Source organism: Engystomops pustulosus, chromosome 6, assembly GCF_040894005.1.
Source record: "Engystomops pustulosus chromosome 6, aEngPut4.maternal, whole genome shotgun sequence".
In the NCBI taxonomy this organism is placed as follows: domain Eukaryota; kingdom Metazoa; phylum Chordata; class Amphibia; order Anura; family Leptodactylidae; genus Engystomops; species Engystomops pustulosus.
This window is the reverse complement of record NC_092416.1, coordinates 81558115-81582509: the sequence shown is the minus strand read 5'-3', so window position 1 is coordinate 81582509 and position 24395 is coordinate 81558115. Positions and strand designations below refer to the sequence as shown.

At 40.9% G+C, this 24395-nt stretch overlaps 1 protein-coding gene across 3 annotated transcripts in view; it reads right to left on the bottom strand.

The window, feature by feature from the left end:
- JAM3 (junctional adhesion molecule 3) overlaps positions 1 to 24092 on the bottom strand; it is a 397725-nt gene extending 373633 nt beyond the window's left edge. For 2 of the 3 annotated variants that reach the window (XM_072156770.1, XM_072156769.1), the window contains exons 1-6: positions 23932 to 24092; positions 3752 to 3817; positions 2782 to 2895; positions 1923 to 2075; positions 1241 to 1443; positions 1057 to 1156 (exon numbers count right to left, since the gene is read on the bottom strand). In XM_072156770.1, the coding sequence (XP_072012871.1) occupies positions 1057 to 1156; positions 1241 to 1443; positions 1923 to 2075; positions 2782 to 2895; positions 3752 to 3817; positions 23932 to 24079 (784 nt within the window). In that variant the 5' untranslated portion in view covers positions 24080 to 24092. The remainder of the gene's footprint in view (positions 1 to 1056; positions 1157 to 1240; positions 1444 to 1922; positions 2076 to 2781; positions 2896 to 3751; positions 3818 to 23931) is intronic. The other variant, XM_072156768.1, reaches the window with a different exon arrangement.
- Between the last annotated feature and the right edge of the window lie 303 nt (positions 24093 to 24395).

Sequence of the window (24395 nt, the reverse complement as noted above, 5' to 3'; positions counted from 1 at the left end):
TACTCCCTCCTCCACACACAACGTGCACTACTCCCTCCTCCACACACAACGTGCACTACTCCCTCCTCCACACACAACGTGCACTACTCCCTCCTCCACACACAACGTGCACTACTCCCTCCTCCACACACAACGTGCACTACTCCCTCCTCCACACACAACGTGCACTACTCCCTCCTCCACACACAACGTGCACTACTCCCTCCTCCACACACAACGTGCACTACTCCCTCCTCCACACACAACGTGCACTACTCCCTCCTCCACACACAACGTGCACTACTCCCTCCTCCACACACAACGTGCACTACTCCCTCCTCCACACACAACGTGCACTACTCCCTCCTCCACACACAACGTGCACTACTCTCTCCTCCACACACAACGTGCACTACTCCCTCCTCCACACACAACGTGCACTACTCCCTCCTCCACACACAACGTGCACTACTCCCTCCTCCACACACAACGTGCACTACTCCCTCCTCCACACACAACGTGCACTACTCCCTCCTCCACACACAACGTGCACTACTCCCTCCTCCACACACAACGTGCACTACTCCCTCCTCCACACACAACGTGCACTACTCCCTCCTCCACACACAACGTGCACTACTCCCTCCTCCACACACAACGTGCACTACTCCCTCCTCCACACACAACGTGCACTACTCCCTCCTCCACACACAACGTGCACTACTCCCTCCTCCACACACAACGTGCACTACTCCCTCCTCCACACACAACGTGCACTACTCCCTCCTCCACACACAACGTGCACTACTCCCTCCTCCACACACAACGTGCACTACTCCCTCCTCTTCACTACTACTTCCTCCACACGACATGCACTACTCCCTCTGCACTACTACCTCCTTGGCACACCACATGGACTACTTCTTCTATCACAACCACAACGCACATTAAAGTGCAGTTGACGGGGGTAGGGGGAAACGGACCTTGGGGGGATAATACAAGGAAAAATGACCCCCCAGGGTCATAGATCACGGTCATTGGCCAGTCTGTATTTTGGGAATCAGAATGAAAACTTACAAACTTCTAGAAGCTGTGCTTCACACCGGGCAGAACCAGCAGCGTTACTGGCAATACAGTAATACTGTCCTATGTCTCCTTTATTCACACTACCCAACACCTATTGGAAAGAAATCAGGAAACAATGGTCAGAGTCTGTAATGGGGCCTTAATCTCACAATGTCATGAGTAGGCAACTACTCACCAAGGTTCCAGAACTGATATTTTGCATAAATGAGGAGTTTAGGAACTTTGGATTGGACTTGGAGTCGTCGGGCAGTGGATCACCATTACGGTACCAGCGATAAACAGAGCTGGGGTATCCTTCCTTTTCCTGACAATGCATTACAGCTGATTTACCCACAGGTACAGATTTTGGCACTTTGCACTGAGGAACCACAGGCTTCACTAAGAAATTGAACAAATAAAAGGAAACAGGTAATAATTTAGTAGATATATAAGCTGCAATTTATCATCTGTTGTCAACAGTCAGGACTCTTTTCATATCCTTATAGCAAAAGTATAAATTAGAAAACATCATATTTTACTTGAAACATTCCGGTTTCATTTCCGGTTAAAGCAGACACAACAGGCTCACCAACTATATTGCACTGCTGTATCTCTGCAGAAAAGGCACTGTACAGACAGGTAAAGCTCATTTCACACTAGTTACTTCTTGTGTGTTCTTGACATGCAGAACTCGCATTGCACTCTATTCCATTGTATACACTGGGATTTGCCAGACTTGCTTTTTCTCAAGCACACATGTGTGAAAAAACGCCCTATAGAAGTCTATGGAGATGTATCAAAAAATAATTGCACTCTGAGATACATGCAAGTGCAATGTAACTGAATTTAAAATGAAGAATTAGTTCTAGCCTCTTCACCTGTCACTGTTAAGTTGATAGTGATTTCTGAAAACCTCTTCTGGTCTTCGGCTGCAGCTACTTCACAGCGATACCTCCCAGTGTCTGTGCGGCTAGCATTGAAAATAACCAGGGAAATTCCACCCTTAATTTCAGCCCGATTTTTTAAGTCTCCTAAAAAAAAAAAAAAGTATATAAAAGTTAAAAAAACCTTAGTATGTGTTATCCGCCATATGCTACACTCAGGACGAGCATTTGGTTGTGTGCATGGGGCTTTCGGCTACATGTAAATAACCGTATGCATTTTGCGGTCCATTATGCACAGATGTTTTTCATCCGCAAATACAGGACGTGCGACACCTGTATGCCACCCATTTGTAAGCGACTTATTGGAGTTGACCATGGCGCAAATATAGAAAAAAAAATTAGGAGATGCTCTATATTTTGTTTAATGGATCAAATACAGTGGGAAATAAACCATTCAAATGTATCACCGTACTTCCCATAAAAGTCAATGGGGCTGTATGTTCTAACCAAGAAATATAGTTGTGTGCATGAGGCCTAGGAAGGCTAAATTTTGAGTTATGCTTTTAAAGTGTACTTTACCTCCAGTTTCAAAAGAAAAGTAGTTACAGTACAGAGCTTTACAATATAATAATATTATTATTAGAAACAATCTGAGCTGCGGACTGCACTAAGCTAGTCCTGCTCCGATTGCCAAGCTGCCATTGTAAGTGCACCATAGGGAATCAAATTTTATGGAAAAATGAACGTGAAACTGGAGGTACACATTAAGTAGGCCAGCCCTACAATCAAAGATTTCAGGGTAAGAGAGAGGAATAAAAAGAGACACAAATGTTCAAGCTATACAAACACAAACCTTGAATTATATTATCAAAAAAGACGTAAGAGATGTCGCCATTCCGTATCTTCTTCCACTCGACCCGTGGGTTGTCTGTGTTTGTGTGTTTGATAACACAAGATAGCTCTACCCCTGGTAAGAGACAGTGATATTAGAAGCAGGTCTAAGTGGACAGATGATCATATCTAATAATCCAATCAACTCACTTCATAATGACCAACTTCTATTAGTTTGACTTCTGGTAGAGAAAATTACAAGGAATATCCATAAAATTCAATAGAACTATATTCAGGCAAAGCTAGATCAGAACACACCTTTATAGAACTAAGAGACATGGCCCAATGCAGATGTTGTGATAACACCTGTATATGCCCCATAGACACGCATACAGGCAATTTTAGTCCCTCAAAAAAGTCCCCCTGATGCACCGGGAGCTGTCTGTTCACTGCTGCAGCTTACGGCCCAATGTAAGGTCCTATAACTAGCAGTATTCCGGTCACATGACATTACACAGTGGCTCGGAAGGGGGGAAACCTACAAAATTGGGCGGTCACAGTCTGGTCTGGGGGAGGGCGCCGTCAGTCATAATCTGGTTCTGTAGGTTGTGGTTTATCAGGAGGTGTAAAAGGTTGTGCACGACTTGTTTACTGCATGTTGCAAGATAAATAGCCAATTGAGGCAATTCTAGTAAAGATTACAAACACTAGCTGCAAGCTAGATGTCCATTAACACTATACAGTTATAGTTTATTTCTATTAAGAAAAAATTTCATACTCCTCCTTGGCAAAAAATACTCTTCAAAATTGGTAAGAGGAGTACACCATGTCTCACCCCCAAGCCAGACAGATGCCAAGGTCCTTGTGAGATGGGAGGAATGAGAAGAGCTCACCTCTCCCATCTCCAAAGGGCCACAAACTTTTCCCTGTTTGCAGCCCTTTCTGGGCACATGGTTTTGTGCACTGAGCCTTACAGTTACTCAAAAACTTACTCTGAAATTCCTGCACCTCTGGATTTGTATTGGCGGAGTATAAGTCCACTGCCATCACTGTGCAACCTGCAAGTAAAAAACACAACCCTTTAGTAGTCGGATCACAGCAACAAGTTTATTCTAGCCAAATTCTGCATGGAATCATAAGATGTACATTGTAGGGAAAGTAAACAGGGGCCAAATGGGACCAAAAATGTATTGGTAGTGGAGAATCATGGAAAGTAACCTTTTGTTTATTTTAAGACATTAAGTACCAGTTGTATAAAAGGATTTTTCCACTAAAGACATTTATGACACAACCACATGAAATGAGCTAAATGTCCCACCTCTAGGTGTTCCCTTAGATATGTCTTGCGGCTCCTTTTTCCTCACTCAGACAAATCCACACTTTCTGGAAACACTTTACCCTATTCTACACTCTTCTCATAAGTTCCTCTAGAAGTGAATGAGAGTAATGAAACGGCGCTACACTGTATCCAGAATGTAAAAGGGGGGAAACCGCTCTGAGCCAAGTTGTTTCCATAGATTTTATTCATTTCTATGTGAGTTATGGAAACAGCATAGCTCTCTAACTCTATTCAGTTTTCAAAGGGCAATTATTATTAACAATTAGGAAATATGTCAAGTACAGAACATTGTAACCTCCTACTGCTTGAAAATCAGAAACTTGTGGCGTTTCACAACCCAGGACACAGCGTTAAGCTTTTTACCTTGCTTCCAGAACACAACATAACAGCATCTGAGCAGAACCTTCCTACCTTCAAGACCAACAAGAATTATAGCATTCACAGGAAGTTGTATCACCTATAAACTAACTCTCAAAATAATCTACTAGACATAGTAACCCCTGAGAAAATATAATACCTGCTGATCTATAGCTTCCAGTTATATGGACTTACAATAGGCTGAAATTTCGTATCTTGCAGAGATCAACTTTCACCTTTTGATGTATACATTATACAAGAAGTCATTATTTGTTTTACGCTTTGTAGAAATAAAAGTAAATCTCAGAGAAAACAGCTAATAGCTAGATACTTTCCTCCTCATAAACATGCAGTAAATACAACTATGCAAAACTAATACAATCAGACAGAGTCTCAAAAGCACTAGGGGCCGAGGACAAAGAGCTATAAGAAAAAGAAAATTCAATCCATATAGGCCTGGCAGGTCTTGGAAGAATAAGGTGATGCCAATTATGAGTAGCTAGGGGTTAAGTTATCATAAGCCAAGGTGGTGTTCCATTGATCTGTATTTGGTAATGTGTTAAATATAGGGCTATGGATACATAAACATCAAAGAAGAGAAAATTATTCATTGAACCTTCCAATTTAGTAAATTAGACTGAAGTCAGGATGATCATTTTCTTTCTTTTTTTTTTTGCATTTGTCAACTTCTATGGAGTAAGTATGTTAAATGGGTTGTCCCGTTTCAGCACTGTCATTTCTACAAAAAAGGACAGCAAGCAGAGATCTAGAAAACCACAAGGAATTTATAAAGAAAGTATATTAAAAATTGGAAAACTTTTCACAATACAAGTTTCATCATAGCCACAATGAAATTTCTTTCCTGAAAAGGGAACATCCCTTAAAAGTTGAGAAGCTGAATTGTGAGGCACAGTACTTGGTAAGCTTAGGGAGAGCTGGCATAGCCAAGTGAGTAGTCCTCATAATGAATGCTGACGTATACAAGCTAATTGCAGGTGAACACTGAGCTGACTATGGGTGGGAAGCGAGGTATTTTTCTATTGTTATTGCATTTTGTCCATTTAAAAGATCCATGCTTTGGATAAATGTCCTTAGGTTTATTGTACTTCAGGATTGTAGGAAAGTACAGGCCATGTTTGGCTGATTGTATACATGCTTCCTTATAAAGTACATATAACAACTGTAACGCTATGTTTATGTATGTATTTGTATATGTTACAAGAACAATAAAAAATTGCAGGTGAACACGGGAAGGCGTCTCCTTATACTTCCTTATACTGCTCGAGTACGCCAAAACGTTGTGTCCTGTGTTCTATATTTAGTGGAAGAAAAGGGAAAAGCATGTGCACTACTTAAAAAAAAACAGGGGAGATATAACAGCTGTGAATGCAGTTAACCCCTGCACTTTCTGATGTATACCTAACCATAGCACATAGATGCTGGTAAAAAAACATGTTAAGGGAAATCATAAGGTCTAAATTTTACTCACTTGTGAAGTCACAAGTAACAAATATAGAGAAATCTGCACTAGAAGAGAACAGAGCATTGTAGTGCAAATAAGCCATTTATGTGAACTAATAGTGCAACTCATTAGTGCGGATGCGAAGGGTTAATTATATAAGTATAAGTACCCTGTGGACTTTTCCAAATCACTGCCATAAACCTCCATGTATGTTATTGATATTTTATGTGACAAGTATCACCTATTTCTGAGCTGAAAATGAGCCGTGTGTTTGGAAAATTACAAAATAGCATTTATCTCTGTTTCCAAACATTCTCCAAAAAATTTAACTGACTAGAACTGTTTGGCAAATATCGAAATCCCAGCCTTTAGATATGAAGGGGGGGGGGGGGGGGGCTGTGTATGTCTGCACACCACAATCAATATGCAAAACTTTGTAAAAGTAAGTCTGACTTTCTTACACTTACAAATACCTGAGACCTAGGGGCACATGAATGCAAGTTTGGCTTTGTGCGCCAGCCTGCATCTTTTCTGTATCTTAGTGGTTTTCCTATTTTAATACAGCTGGTGTTTGAGGAGCCGCAAATTTTCAATAAGAGCTCTGAATAATTTCTTCCGCCTGCCAAGAGAAGCAATGGTTTGGACCAAAATTTTAAACTTTTTTTTAGGAATTTTTAAACAAGTTGCAATCTCCATATCTGGAATTGGGTCTAAACTAGTCCTTGGCACATGTTGAAATGAGGTTGTTTTAGTTGCCAAAAAAGTCATAAGAAAAAAAGCCTTGCAAAATGAAAGATACATGTGCCCCTTAGTCTTGCTCAGCAACAACCCAAAATGTAAGTAATTGGCAGTTAATTTCCTGGGAAGTGTCAAGCCTGGGGTAAACATATGGGAGAAGCTGTCAGATTTTGGATTTAGTCCTTTCACATCGCTCCCACTTCCATAAAGCAGCGGTCTGTGAGCTTTAATACCTGCCAGTCTCCATGCCAGTGAGAGAGGTAGGAGGAAGGAGCCTGGGGGAAGGGTTAGTGTCAGCTGTCTTCTCTCATGTAGATCTGGAATCCTTCATCTGTCCAAGGAACTGGCCAGTCTTTATGGTGCAGAAGCTGCTGTCCAGGGCAATAATGAACACATTCATGTGTGGAAATGTCAGGCACTTACCCAGGGAGCTGTGATCTGGCTCCAACATCTCACATTCTCTACATGAAAGTTGTGTCAAATGTCTGTACAATAACAAAGATGAAATGTCTACTCCTGCACACAAACTTCATACTAGTCTCTATTTTCAAACTATATAAATTCTGGGGCCATGGACACCTATGTGATGCAGGCTTTCAATGTCTACCATTTAGATACGGACAAAAACATAGGAGAAACATGGGAAAGCTCAGGCCAGGAGTGGTCCCACCCCTCATATCCAGACGACATTGTGTTAACATAAATGAGAAGTCCCTGCCAGAGGGCAGTGAGCCGTGCATCCTATTCACCGGAGATCCCTCTATTCATAAAAAAATGCCATACCATAAAAACGCAGCAGAATTAATGAGGGATGCATTAACCTTTGCTTGCATAGAATTATGCCAAAACACACTGCAAACATTGTATATTTGCCACAAAGGAAGCCTGGAGGCCAGCGATAAGAGAGTCTGCCGAATGTAGATACCTCCCCTACAAAGCTGGGGCTAACATTTGTCTTATACATGTACAGTGCATTTCTAAACAGGTCCATTACAATATGTACTCTTCATAACATAGGAAGCCAATGATTCCCAGAACTGGACACTGGCACATGTACATAACAGAATTCTGGTATCATTTATGGCAAAATAATTCAGCTGGAAAGAATGTTGTGTAGCACACTTGTTGCATGATGTAGACATTTTCTGTGCCCTGTCCAACAATGGCTGGGATAGGCCTTGTGTCATATTTTTGTTTTTGTCAAAAAAACTAATCCAACTACTATGTAGTGGAAGGTCAGACAAGACAAAACTGTCTTATGCCTATTTATATCCTAATTGCCCATACATAATGGCGAAAGCACGAGTATAGAACACCAGCATTGCCACCTAGAAATACAGTCCTCCCTTTTAAAATGATACCAGAACGGCGTTTCTAGGAAATTTTTGAAATTTGCCCCCCTCCAGCCTGTCAGCTGAAGGCAGAATGTAGAAGAATCTGCAGGGAGACAAAGTTGACAGTTTCAGAAGAACATGCAAACAGAATTAATAAAACTATCCTATCAAGTTAAAGTCTCACATGTCATGAAGAAAATACACAGAACAGAACTGCATGAATTGGCCTAAGTCTCTCTAAAGCCAAATCCTTTTATGCTGCACCAGATTTCTCATCCAGCCGCTGTGATAAATCTGGTGCATTTTAAGACAAAAGCCGTCTATGTTGCCCATAGAAATCAATATAATGGTTTTAAAATTTCAAAAGAAATATGCACAAAAGCAGCAAGAAAGAGGTGCCATGGTTGTCAAAAAATACAGTTCTTTACTAAGACATTTCCATACCCCCATTTGTTATTAAAACTCCTAGTTTGTTACTTGTATGAGTGGACACAGTCTGCATTGTGGGCCAGAACAATACATCATGCCAACCTTTAGTTATGTCCTCTGCCTCTGTGCCCATCACTGCTGCAGCTCCTGTCAATTTTCAGCTGTACAAACAAATGCAATGGACCTTATCCAGAGGGCTGGTGGCAGAAGGGGAATTATTATGGTCAGTTAAATCAAGTTTCCCATTATGGTGAGGACACTTGGATTTTAAGAATCCATTTCCAACTGGACACCCAAGAATAAGAACGAGGCATCAAATCTAAGGAGTCTAAGACTTGAAAACACCTTATGGTCTGGGGATTCCCAAGCTGTCCCCTATACACAAAGATGATGTCTTATCCTTTATTAATCATGGGCTTATCACTTTGCTCCTTACCTTATCCTCTTACAGACTTATCCATTCCCCACCCTTGTCTCTGAGATTGCACAGACACTTCCTGTTACTTATATAATCAGGCCCATGTACACTGCCATACTATGCCTCCATACTGTATCAAGTCATCATTACACCAGTAAATGGGGTCTCTGCTATACAGCCTATGATTTTTCACATGCTTCTTAGGAAGTGTATCCTTATAGTATAACTTATGATAGAAAAGTGCCTTATCATAAGCTCCAATAACATAATTGTAGGGTGTTGGCCAGGAAATACTGCTGATGGAGTATCCATAAGAGGAAGCTATTGATAGATTGTGGTGGGCTGACACCCCACCACCCAAGCCAGACACCTGATTGGCGCTTGGTAAACACAGGGACAAGCCGGATACGGCTGAAAGCCCAGAGACTTTACAGGAGCTGAAGACCTGAATTAGGATAGGATGCTCAGGATTTTCAGCTGTGAAAACAGACATTTTCTTAATTTTTTCATAATTTTTCATAATTTTTTTGTCCCACATATTGCTCTTGGGATGTAAAACAAATGTGCATATTATCTTTAGGTATATCTAGTAGTTGCTAGACTCCTCAGATAACCTCATTGCTGCAATAGCTGATTCCTCTCCCTGTGCTGATAAAACCTGTGAGTCTATTGTTTATTTATCGAAAAGTTTCATGTGAGGGGCTGCTGCTCCCTGATCACAGTGGAGGAGGTCATGGGACAGAACTCTCTCTGTCTATGCAACAGAGCTTGATGAGTTCAAGACGGTGAATACAAATGTCTCCTGCACAGAATAGTGAGGTACAAGAGCTCCCCTGTCTCCCCTTCCCCATCAGTCCTTCCATCCCAGTCTGTGATTCTACAGAACTTTCCGTCTCTCTCCTCTTCTCATGCTGAAGGTCTTCCCCCACCTTTTACTTGGTAGTATCAACTATGTGCAGATAAGCTATTAACCCTTAGTGCTCACACAGCACAGACTTCTACCACTTATTACATGTTCCCTGCTCCTCCATGTTATGGAAGCTGCCAGGCTGGTCACCATATACATCCTGTAGGTGCACTGTGCAGTGTTCACTGGATTTACTTGTGGGAAACTAAATAGATTTAATGTTGAGAAAGAACACAAGGCATCATGGGATCTGTGGGCAAGCTAACTGACCTCAGCCTGAGGGCATAAACTGAAAGACATTAGTCTCTGCCACTTTGGAAACAAAAGGATGAGCAGCACAAACTAGGCATCGTTCTGTTTGTTTTTAAAGGGGGGAATCACATATAATAATCTAGCGTCTGTTTTTCACATATCCTCATAAACCATACTCTATGAGCAATCCATAAAAGTTTTTCTGGCTAGGACATGCTCTACTATTTAATGATCTGACGGTCCCTTGGAATGGAACTGATCTATTCAGTACAGTTGAACGGTACATAGACATTTTTTACTGTGTGCTTCTAGCCTTAATATTTTCACAATCCTGCTGCTACTAACTACATGCACAAATGACTACACAGACCTACAGAGCCAATAGCCAACATTAATGTATTTTGTTATGTGGATAGATTTCCTTTAAAGTGTTCTAGTGATTAATGGGAATCCCAGTAAGCACTATTTTATGGATAGGTGATAAATGAGCTAGCCCTTTAAATAATTTTGTTTACATTTAAAAACTGAAACACTGTACACATTATAGGTTTTGTTTCAATGTGTCAGTCTAGACAATTCTCTGTGATGTAAACAAGTACAGCAACAGAAAGTTCTCTTGATAATATCATAGTAATATTGCCACATCATTCTGGACTGTCAAGCTTACAGGGTACTGTCTTCAATGGAAAGAACTATTTAGCTGTGTGAGCTAGATAACATAAGATTTTTTAAAAGTCTTTTAACACAAGGTCTATAAGAAATGTAGGAATGTACAATGGTTAAAGGTGTATGGATTACCCCTCCCCCCTTACATATGTAAAAAATTATCATCTTGGCAACAGAAAAGAAGAATACATAGAATGGACTGACAATGACCTCATGGTGGAGGTACCAGGCAGGGACAACACAATGAGGTCACTCTGTGCAGGGGGGGTTTGTATCAGTGGAAAGACTGTAATCAGCCAGAATGTGAGACAGACGAACAAGTCTGTAAATCCCTTGTAATTCCCAACCCCCCAGCGCAGAGACTCATCCTGCAGAGGTGCCAAGTCGTCAGCCTTGGGTACGGACACAGCAGAATGTTTACAGACAAAGTGACAAATACATAATAGGTCATGGTAGGTAGCACACATGCAGACATAAAACTAATAACCAGGTGGTTACCGGGTTTAGATCTGCAAGTCTTGCATGTGCAAGTTACAATAGTGTGGTTGCTCATACAGGTCATCCCCTCTCCCCAAATAAAAGACATGCAGATTCACTGTCAGTCACCAAATATTATTGTCATTGAAGCAAATATTTATTATATTTTATTATAATATTTATCCGTTGGATACTGGACTATTTTTTCAGATTTTTTTTGTATCACAGATAATGTTTTTTTTTCTTTTAAGAAGTAGGGGTTATTTCTATTTTACTATTTTTTTTTATTACAAAATGATGCACGCCCCTCAGCTGCTGTATGATCACAATTACATTTGAAGGGTGCCAATTTCTGATGGAGTTCATTCCCTCTTACAGTGAGCCTGTCACCTGGAATGTGATTTTTAGCTAGTGACAGGTTCCAATAGCCTATTCTATGAGGTTTCTATAAATTCCTTTGTAAGCATGGTGAATCATTTCAGTAGTTTATGCAAGTTTATTTCACATTACCTGGCTCCCTGCGAGCAGCATGCGAGTTGAGCAGGCAGGGGATGGGGATGGTGTGGAGGAGAGGATGAATGCATGAGAAGACACAGGCACACACAGACTGCAGCTGCCCCTCCACTAGGACTTACCACACTCTGCTGGCAGGGAGCCAGGCAATGCAAATTCAATTTTTATAAACTACTCAAAAGATTCAGAATGCTGAAAAGGCATTTTTAAAAATCAACATAGCATAGGCTATAGGAACCTGTCACCAGCTAAAAATGACATTACTGGTGACAGGTTGGCATTAAACGCCATGGTCCCTGTGGACTACAACATATACAGGGTTAATTGCTTAGGATTAGTAAACTGAATATGACCCTGGCCACTCTCAGACTGGCTAAAAAAGGAATGAGGACAGCATAGAGAAACATGTATAGAAACGCAATCCAAACAGAAAGACGAGGTGTTGGGTCCAATTGCATATGTGGTTCAACTGAAATGCATGCAGTCAGTAAGGAGCACCACACGTTTTGAATTGTTTAAATGTAGTTAAAATTAATAAGGATAAGCCCCTCTCCATTCTGGTTAAATTGCGTGTGTAAACCACTCTGGGTGATACAGCCTCAGAGTGCTCAAAATAATCAAACAACGTGCTTGGCTGTTAGCATAGGTCTCAAAAACAAAGATATACTGTTCTATTGATTAGGATGGACCCTATTTCCATACACAAAATGCCACTAGGAACCGAATCAGGGTGGTTCTTTCATATTTGTTTTACTAAAAATTCACTTGCTTTAAAAAAAATAATAAAGCGTTTTTTTTTTTGCGTTGAGATAACTGGCCTCTATTGTAAAAGAATCGTATATTGGTACCATATACTGTGAAGTACTACATGAAATAATTCACATAATGTAGCTCTACCTTATAGTATGGAGTGGCACGTATACTTTGTGTGCATATAAAGTGTGAGATCTTTAATATCGCCACATAGATAGTTTATTTGTTGAATCACTTCTTCTGTTTCACTGTTATTGCAACAAATTGTTACATTGTCATTCATTTGATAAATGTAACACTTTTGCTGCCCAAGTTCAACACTTTATTGCAAGAACAGTGAAACAGAAGAAGTAATTCAACAAATACACCAACTACATGTATGTGGCGACATTAAAGAGTTCACACTTTATTTAAATATTAATTAAATGTTATTTTTTTTTTCAATTACATATAATGAACTGGTCATAGTGTAATTCATTCATTGGTCATTGTCATTTTGGATGTAGGCAGCTTGAACAGATTGTACAGCCGTGTGGAATATGTTGTCACTGTATATTTGAAGTTTATTGTTTTGAATTTTAACAGATTTCTAAAGTTTCATGTAGCCAAAACTATTTTGACCATTTTTCCCCAGAGAAGATATAGGGAAGGGAATCCTTGGTGTAGATGTGTCGGGTTAGCGGCAGAGCAGTGACCATGTCATCAGGGGTCTCTACATCTCCCAAGGCTTCCCCAGACATAAGACTCTAAATTATGCAATTAAATATTTTTTTGCCCAGCCCAGGCCCAGTCCACACTCCACCAGCCATAGAGATACAGGACGCAGCCTCTATCTATAAAGGCTCATTCAGACGGGCGTGTCCGCTGCTCGCGGACAGTGCATATTGAATCTGTACGCCATCCGTTGTTTTCACAAAAAGCACCGATGGCTTTCTAATCTACTTCTTGCCGTGCCCAGTTGGTTGCCTAGCAGCATTTAAAGAAAAAAACATTTTGCATACGGATGTCATGCATGTGCTGTCCATTTTTTTGTGGATCCACTGACTTCTATGGATGTACGTGGTCCGTATGCGAGATAAAATAACGCATGCCACACTTTTTTTCTCCCTGTGAAAAAATGGACATGTGAACATACCCATAGGAAACAGTGGGTCCGTTTGCCATCCGCAAAAAAAATAAATAAATAAAGGATAGCACACGGACATCTGGCACCAACTGAAATACTCAGACCAGCCCTTCTGGCACCAACAACCATGCCATCCCCATACTGATACTCGATTTGAACTGCAGGAGATTGTCTTGACCATGTCTACATGCCTAAATGCACAGAGTTGCCGCTATGTGATTGGCTGATTAGAAATGAAGTGTTAATGAGCAGTTGGACAGGTGTACCTAATAAAGTGGCCGGTGAGTGTATATGGCTGTGCCAACACATTGTATTGATACTGCCGCATACACAGAGTACTTGTACTAGTACTTGTGAAGCTTGTACAGGAAAGAACTGAGCGAGGAGATGCAGACACTAAATAATGTCTTTACCATTTGTAAATGGAGGAAGTGAATGAAGAATCTGCGCTGACAGGAAGAACACAAGTCATAACAAAGGATGAAAACGTTATCCTGCATCAGGAGGAAACATCAATCACATGATAACAAACCCTGGAAATAGAGGATGAAATGTTAGAAATGTACAACAGCTCCAGGGCCTAACATATAGGTGCTCAATATTTTAACATAGGCTAAAACAGAGGACACAATGCACTCCAAATACATTTTGCTAAGGCCCCTTGCACAAAAAGGTTTTTGTGGCCGGTGTGCTACTGTACTATGGGTAGCAAATGCCTACATTCACTGCAATGGGTAATACATTCATCTTTCTGAATGGGCATATTGCCCACTGCACTGTATCACAGCCTTGCGACTGTGCCCAAAACATAGGATGTGTCCTATCTTTTTGTGGGACATGCCGCGCAGGCTTCCTATGAAGCTGCACCCAGCTGAACGGCCACACAGGTACAGCCCGGGTAAGCACACATTAGGGATTAGACAGAAAAGTGGCAAGGTTAAAACATAACTTTTATTAATGCTTTTAAAATAGAGCGTGACTAATATGGTAAGATTAGAATTATCTGATAGAGCACAGTAAAGGGGCTTAGTTTGACCATCTCCTAAAGTGCACAATGAGCCCCTATTCATTGGCGATGTCTAATGTCCCTCTTATAAATTGAAGAGAGAACTAAATTATAGAATAAAAAACAGGGATGAAATACAATTGGTATAATATTAGACATGCCAGTTTAAATCACCTTTGAAGTCAAATTTGTATTAAGATAATCGCCCTCTATTGTAAAAGGCTTATATATCGCCACCATATACTGTGGAGTACCACATCAAATGATTCACAGTGTATTGCAGATGGCTAATGTAGCGCCACCTTATACTATGGAGTTTACTTTGTGTACATATAAAGTGTGAACTCTTTAATATCGCCACATAGTTAGTGCATTTGTGGAATTACTTCTTCTGTTTCACCGTTATTGCAACAAAGTGTAAGACTTAGAAAACAAAATTGTTACATTGTCATTCATTTGATAAATGTAAACATTTTGCTGCCTAAGTTTAACACTTTGTTGCAATAACACTGAAACAGAAGAAGTAACTCAACAAATACATTATGTGGCAATATTAGAGTTTACACAAAGTAAATGTGTCACTCCATGGTATAAGGTAGCACTATATTAGCCATCTGCAACAGACTGTGAAGCATTTGTATATAGTGGCGATATAAGCCTGAGGGCGATTATCTCAACACAAAGGTGGATTTAAACTGGCATGCCTAATGGTATACCACCTGTATTTCATCACTGCTTTTTCATTCTATAATTTAGTGCTCCCTGTTGATATCCCTTCAACTTACAAGAAGGACAGTACACAATTCTAAGCAATAGGGGCTGGTTGTCACTTTAGGAGAGGGTCTGAATAAGCCCCTTTGCTGTGCTCTCAGATAATTTTAATCTTACCATATTAGTCACAGTCTATTTTAAAAGCATTATTAAAAGTTATGTATTAACCTCGCTTCTTTCCTCTCTAATTCCTTCCCATCTTCTATTATACCTTACAATGTAGAACAGCTATTGCCTAAATTATAAGCTAACAACAAACATTAATGGACGAGGGACTGTTAACTTTGTTCACATAACATTTTAAAAGACATTTATCTGGTTACCTATATTTTCGACAAATACTGAAAATCTTGTGGAAAGAGCAGGGTCCCTTAATGGTCCCCAGCCACACTGAACACATTGTTTATAGCAGAAGGAGCAGAGCAGACTGACATTTTCTGTTGGGAAAAGATTCAGTATAAGTTGTCATTTATTGATTGCAATCTGTGCGTATTCAGGGCCTGGACCTCCAGTGGGAGGTCCTACTCAGCCCTTCCTGTACAAGGACACTTACACAACAGTGGAAACTTGATCCGTGTGCCAGCTGGATTTTCCAGACAGCTCTCTGACCCTAACCCCTAGCATCATAGTTTGCTTTGTGAGACCCAGCTTTCCAAAGGGAATAATAAAGCACCATGCATTGGAGCTGACAAAGAGGGGTGGCACTTAGCTGATATTCCCCCACACACACTGGAAAACAACCTGAACCCCACAATCCCAATTCACAAGTAATGTATGTAGGTGTGGCAGGGGGGGGGGGTGCAAGGTAAGTATTTCTTATCCTTATTCATATAAGACTGGTTTCCTCAATGGACAGATCAAGAATCATGTCACTGCCCTCCCAAGATTTAGAATTCCATCAGCAGGAACTTGACCGTGTTCTCTGGGTCACTCATCTCTGTAAAGCAGACCCATCACAAGCATAGACAAGCTCAAGAGCTAACCATAAACGATATGTCCTCTATGTAAACTATTGGAATGTGAAGGGCCTGGATACTAAATACAAGGAAACGACCTCCGTGCAGAGATTTGTCCTTCCTTCCTGGCTGGATGACATCAGTTTACTCAAATAATAAAATGATGCCGTTATAGCCGCCCCTGCAGGCAGCAGCACAAGTATAGAGCCTGTTCATAACAACGGTGTGAAAGGACGGAAAGACACCGTCTACTGTGTATACAAGTCTGTATGGTGCTATACTTACAGACTGGTGTGGGAGATCCTAATTCAGTCATTACATATCATGACCTTTTTGACTATAAAGATAAATGTGGTAGGACCATAAATTACAGATAGATAGGGTGATATGATACATGGACACATACAACAGAGACAGAGCTATATCATTATGCCATTCATGAGGAGAAAGTCAATGGAACACATGTAACTCTAGCCTTCAAACACACACAGTAGTGCACAGGATTTTTCACGGCCTATCCGCTTCTTCCGGTGTAATGTATAAGGCTGGTTTATGGCATCAGCCAGGACATCTCCACTTACCGCGTGGCCACCAGCAGATTTCAATCAGCTGCTGCACTTTTCATCTCCAGGGAAGTGTTTGATTTGTGAGATGGTCCACGGGCAGAGCAGTCGCACACAAGGCTACAAGCAGCTGCCTCTATGAGCCGGTGACAGCTGCGCCTCTCTAACGTCTGAGCCTGCTCAACAGGTGCGGGTCAGCTGGAGCCGGGATGTGCGGAAAATGCAAAGCTTCTTTTATTTCATATTTGAAGCCTCAATTCATAGACTTTAAAATTACTTACAAACTAATTTTCAGGCACTTTAAAAATATCTGTTTTTAATCTGTATGAAGTATTTTTAAAGAATGTGATATTATTTTTGCTATATACATTCTATTAAGATGCTCATGGGGAAACAGAACAAACAATACACCAGAAGCCTGATGCCATTGCAAAATGCTGCAAACCAAAGTGGATTGATATTGTCCATTTTACTATTATTACTCCACAGACAAAATAACACGTGGAGTGACATCTCCCCCCAAAAACAATTAGCATATATTACATGTGTTCGATTTTATTGGAAAAATTTCTGCATATATTGTCTATGCAGCATTTACCATACCCAACCACACAGTATGAATATTCCCACATGACTAACAAAGAGGTACAAGAACAAACTGACAACCTGATTATAGGACATATACATAAACAAAGCCAATTTACATAAAGTCAATTAACTAGATTAGTTACATAGTATGGTTAAAAAAAAAAAAGTAGGCTGGGCATGTATATATAAAGTAGGCTGAGTCGAAACGAATAGAAACTTTTGTTGTGGTGCCTGGAGTTTTTCATCTGATTCTGAGTATTCTTGAGCTGCTCATTCAGAAAATACATTTCTCTCTAGCAGCTTTAGTTTATGAGAAGTTGAGCATTTCAAGAAATAAGTAGAATGGAATAACGGTACTGTTGATAAATGGGGTTATATGATGATATGATGGCCGATTACTGTTGGAGCATCCAACGTGAATGTCCAAGAACAACTAACAACAGGAAATCACTGAAACAAGGTTTCTACGACCTGATGGAACTTTCAAAATTTCTTTAGCGCAATATGGAGTAGTTTGAGTAGCAATATGACATTAACTAGTTGACATTAATTGTCAAAATTTCTATAGTACAATATTAAGTGACCACTAGTATGAGCAGAGTTTGTTGTAAAGTGGTCATTTCCACACTTAGGGGCCCAGACATACTTAAGGTACAATCAAACGTGGTATGCCCGCCATGCGGCCATACCACCGTGTGCTGGAGAGGAGGAGGGGGGAGGGGAAGGTGACCCCTCCACCCTCCATAGGAAACAGGGGCGCATGGCATGCTCTATCTTATTGGGGTGTACGGAGCGGATCGGTGCCACACGTTTGGCACTGTACCGCAGCCGTGCTGTCATTGCCGTCTATGGGGACGTATATGCAGCCACAAATTTGGGGTCGCATGTACGTCCCCATGAACGGCCGTGTGAATGAGCCCTTAAAAACTGTTTCAACTTTAAAGGAACCAAAAAGGAGCAAAATCTTAGTGACCAAGCTAAGTGAACAAAATGCACGCAGGTTTTCCTATGTGTTTTTTATTGGATTTTCATCACAACAAATCTACAATGTATAAGCCTAGTAGTTGTCTAGAATAATATAAAGCCCTAAGAAGATCAGCAGGGACTTGGTATAGTCGGCACGGACATTTTTTATTTATATAAAGTAAAGACAGAAAATCTGTCTGGACAATTGACCTGAAAGCTGTGCTATTTCCTTCCCTGAGAAAATAGGAAGGTTTCTACAAGCTACACTGATGAGAAGATAAATAACCCCAAATAACCCAAATGGAAAAACAGCAATGTACAATCTCTGCTGACTGTTCTAACTTTTGGTTCACGTATATAATCAACCAGATGTGACAGGGGACATGTAAGTGACAGACCTGACACAATCCTCTCCAGCAAAGAGTTTTACGGGCCACAGTTGTCAGATCCCTAAGTTACCACAGGATAGAGAGTTTCTATTTCAGGCTACAATAACTTCCCAGAGAGCGGCCCACGGGACCCAGAAAAACTACATCATTTCTTCCAGAGAAAGACACAGCAATTAAAAAGGACAATGTTTGTGGGAGATGGAAGGCCATTGTTTGTTTGGTGTAGACCACAGCTTACCACTCTGCCAGCGAATTCCTGGCACTCGTCTGCCCGGGCATAATGTGAACTGGCAGTTTAACCCTCAGCAGCACAAAGAGTGAAACAATTACATGCAGGCAGAACAATGTTATGATCCAGTATGGCAGACAAGATGTGCAATCTTTTCTATTCATATTCTCACTGGGGTACATAGGATTCCATCTAGGAAATGAGCCATGCTTAAATAGTGGAGCATACATAAGCAGATCTCAAAGAAGCTGCTAGCTACAGGTGGACACTATACAACTACAGGCAGTCTGCGACTTGAAGGGTTCTGATAGGGGCTAATCAGTGGGGTCTCAGTGATGATATCACAAGAACTGGGGGTCAGTTGTACCCTAAGATGAACAGCTGGTCGCACATTTGCTGGCTGTTCTATTCATCATATTGCGCTGACAGAGGCAGCCAAGCGCGAACTAAAAATATCTGTCAATATCATACATCAATCCTATACTGTGGATAACTGGTTATCACTGAAGAACCCCTTTAAGAACAACCAACTAACAGACAACCCCTAGTTAAAAACTTTACTTCATGCATGAAAAGAGAGCATGGTTCATTGGGATATGGCATATAGTAAAACTATAGGTCACATCAGAAAATAGACAATTGTATGGCTTCTGCTATATACAAAACAATCTAATGTCACAGGGCCACAGGGTGCATCCCTAAACGTGAACCTGCTCCACCAGTTACTTCCTGCCACCACTGAAGGTCAGAAGTTACCAAAGGCTGCTAAGTTTCGTCTGTCTTTTACAATGGGTTTACTACAATCATTGTGAGTAGAACCTGCAAAACAATGGCCCTAGTGGATGCTAAATGTGTCCCCTAGGCACCATCCAGCAAGGAACTGTCAAAAAAAGAACAGCCTAGAAAAAAACAGAGCAAAATCTAGTTTTGTTTCCCAATCGAATAGTATATTAAACTGCAAAGATATAATAAAGGCTGCATGCAGCAGGAAGAATTGTAGACACAGGGATAAATTTGTTATCCAACGAGTACATGACGAGGCAATGAGATTGTCAGCTTATCAGAAGATACAAAAAGTATATTGTATTCTATAGGTATCATAGGGAGATTACTATATAGCCAACTTATGGAGAATCCATGATTTATAAACCTCTTACTCCTTTTCCTACCACCTTCTTAAAAAGGAAATGGAAAGAGGAAGGAAAAGAAAATGGGAACAATCATTGCATCCATTGTTTCTACCAAAGAGAGACTGCAACAGTCCACAAGCCTCAGCTGGTGGTTTATGGTGACTTGATTTACATGAACCATTGTCTCCAATCCTCTTTTCTTCTTCATATATATGGATGGGATTGGCACGAATCTGATGCCTTTTACTGTTACTTTAAATGGGCAAGCAGAGGACCCAAATAGGGTCACCCATATGGTGCTTACACTGGTACAGTTTCTTTAAGCCACAGGGAAAGTACATACTTTACTGGTGACCCTATGTACCCTGGTAAAATTTTGTGATAGCGGCCAACATCTTTAATACAACGATTGTTTTCTGCACAGAATTATTGGTAGCATATCCCATACTTGGGTATGTCATCAATCTTTCCCATCTCATTTTATGAGAAATAAACATTTGGGAGTGAAAGGTTGTCCCTCATTTTCCCTCCCTAATGTATTTGATTGTAAAAAGGTACCGAGTACACCCCAAAATAAAGTCACCTATTATATTATTTATAGACATGACTCCACTCTGCTGGTATGGATATTAGGTGTTGAAACTTCCAGAACACGATAATAATTGCTTCCTACTGTCAGAAAGGTGGTCCTGGGCTGCCGAAGAAGGCAACTGACAATGGAGAGACAGAGTTATTGTCATTGAAGAATGGTGGGATCCACAGAAATAATTCCAGCAGAAACAATGTCTATTAAGATGGAGAAAGGATATGTTTATTCAGATCCTATGTTTATATTTTATGGACGTCAACTTGGGGATACCACAATTATTGGTAAAAATATGTTACACTTTAATCTTGATACAAGAAGACTTCCCGTTCTTGCCCCAGGATCTCCACACATCATATGATTATTTCCTCTTATCATATGATCCTTTCCTGAAAAATGGCCCAGGACAATACCCCATAAACCAACATGAAGCTATATTTCTGTAGAGCAGGACCCACCAGCAGCACAATTTTGCACTTAGCACACAGCAAGGCCTAGGGCGGCACCTACTACCCTAACTATAGATTGAGAAGAGACATCTGATGAAGCGATCATTAAACTAAAGCAAAAAATTCATATAAATCACAAGCGCCTGTCTAATTTAGTAGCTCGGAGGATAGTGCCAAGTTCCCACCACTAGACCACCACCTGATGTGGATACACGTACCACCAGACAGACAGAGGCAGAGCAAAGTAGCTCTGTGTGGGAGCAAACCTGGCAGGAGCACATACAATTCTGTCTTATCTACCAAATAGATAGCCCTTTAAACAGTACACCCACTAAACATTTATCACTTTCACACACCTAAGGCTGGCATCACACACCACCATTTGTGTCATACGATGTAAGGACACCTCAGAAGGATTCCGACGTGTCCTTACAACGTATGGCACCGACGTATCACCCCCTGAATGTGGAGGAGGAGTGTATATCAGAAGCAGCCAGCGAATGGCTGTTGCTGATGAACGGGGTGTTCCCCCAGTGATGTCACTGTCCTAATATGGACATCACCAGGTCATCCCTCCTGCTGAGCGATCTATGCTCTCAACGGGGCCGCGGGGAAAAATGTAATCATGTTTTGAGACCCTTGCTCTATAGGATCTGCTATATACATGATGTATCCCCAAAAGAAGCTGTTACCATACACAATGTGCTTTCCATAGGGTCTGCCCTATACATGATGTATCCTCTATAGAAGCTGTTACTATACATAATGTGCTCTCTATAGTGTCTGTTCTATACATGATGTGCTCTCTGTAGGGTCTGCACTATGCATGATGTGCTTTCTATAGTGTCTTCCCTATACAAGATGTATCCGCTATAGAAGCTGTTACTATACATGATGTGTTTTTTTATATATTGTCTGTTCTATACATGATGTGCTCTCTATAGAGTCTGCCCTATACATGATGTACACTATATAGCAGATATGCTCTTTATATAGGGCTATTACATACAAATGTTATGTTATCTGCATATACAAACATTACATGTTATGTATAAGGGCTGTTCTATAGAAGATTTTCTCTGTATAGGGACATTACATACATTTGCAATATATAGGAGGTTTTCTGTAGCAGATGTACTCTGTATATACGGATGTTGCATACATGTGTTATGTAAGTAATGTATAGGGGCTGTTCTACAGCAGTCTTGCCCTGTATATGCAGACATTACATACATATGTTATGTATAGGGGCTGTTCTATAGCAGATGTGCCCTTTATATATGGACATTACAAACATGTGTTATGTATAGGGGCTGTTCTATAGCAGATGTGCCCTGTATATAGGGACATTACATACATGTGTTATGTATAGGGGTTGTTCCCTAACAGATGTGCCCTGTATATAGGGACATTACATAAATGTGTTATGTAGAGGGGCTGTTCTATAGCAGAGGTACCCTGTATATAGGGACATTACATACATGTGTTATATATAGGGGCTGTTCTATAGCAGATGTGCCCTGTATGTATGGACATTACATAGATGTGTTATGTATAGGGGCTGTTCTCTAACAGATATGCCCTTTATATATGGACATTACATACATGTGTTATGTATAGGGGCTGTTCTATAGCAGAGGTACCCTGTATATAGGGACATTACATACATGTGTTATGTATAGGGGCTGTTCTCTAACAGATATGCCCTTTATATATGGACATTACATAGATGTGTTATGTATAGGGGCTGTTCTATAGCAGATGTGCCCTGTATATAGGGACATTACATACATGTGTTATGTATAGGGGTTGTTCCCTAACAGATGTGCCCTGTATATAGGGACATTACATAAATGTGTTATGTAGAGGGGCTGTTCTATAGCAGATGTGCCCTGTATATAGTGGCATTACATACATGTGTTATGTATAGGGGCTGTTCTATAGCAGATGTTCCTTGTATATAGGGACATTACATACATGTGCTATGTATAGGGTCTGTTCTATAGCAGATGTTCCTTGTATATAGGGACATTACATACATGTGTTATGTATAGGTTCTGTTCTATAGCAGAGGTGCCCTGTATATAGGGACATTACATAGATGTGTTATGTATAGGGGCTAATCTATAGCAGATGTGCCCTGTATATAGTGGCATTACATACATGTGTTATGTATAGGGGCTGTTCTATAGCAGATGTGCTCTGTATATAAGGACGTTACATACATGTGTTATGTATAGGGGCTGTTCTATAGCAGATGTGGCCTGTATATAGTGGCATTACATACATGTGTTATGTATAGGGGCTGTTCTATAGCAGATGTGCTCTGTATATATGGACATTACATAAATGTGTTATGTATAGGGGCTGTTCTATAGCAGATGTGCCCTGTATATAGTGGCATTACATACATGTGTTATGTATAGGGGCTGTTCTATAGCAGATGTGCCCTGTATATAGTGGCATTACATACATGTGTTATGTATAGGGGCTGTTCTATAGCAGATGTTCCTTGTATATAGGGACATTACATACATGTGTTATGTATAGAGGCTGTTCTATAGCAGATGTGCCCTGCATATAGTGACATTACATACATGTGTTATGTATAGGGGCTGTTCTATAGCAGATGTGATATACATACAGTACATACATCATACGTGGTTGATGTGTAAACAAAAGTATGTCCTAAATCCTCCGCGTCGTTCCCCCGCCCCGCGGATACTTACTCCTCTGCCGGCGCCGTGCATCATATCTTAGTCACTCACCCAGAAGAAGGAGGAGAATCGCGAATCCCGGGACCATCCTTTTTGGCGCCGCCATCTTGTTACCTCTGGAAGATGTGAGGACCGGAGCCCCTGCCAGCCATACAGCCCGCTCTGCGCCCCGCCCACTTCTCCTGATTGATCGGCTCATGTAACGGTTCCCATGTAGCCACGCCCCACGCAAAGCTTCCCACGTTGGTAAGAATTGCAAAACGCGACCTGCTGGCTATTAGTGTGTACTGCACAAGCAATTGTCTAGCGGACTCCGTGTCCTCATATGCATGGCCCGCTCAGGCTAGCAGCGCAAGGGCTATCCTCCTGGCGGGCACGGGCCTTTCTGCTCCATAAGTTACATATAAATGTATCTCCTAGCCATGATGCTACTTGTAGAGGGGAAATGTAAGCTGAGTAGTGTGGCTAGGCAGGGGTGTGAAGGATAATGGTGATTGCGATGAGCAATATGGTGG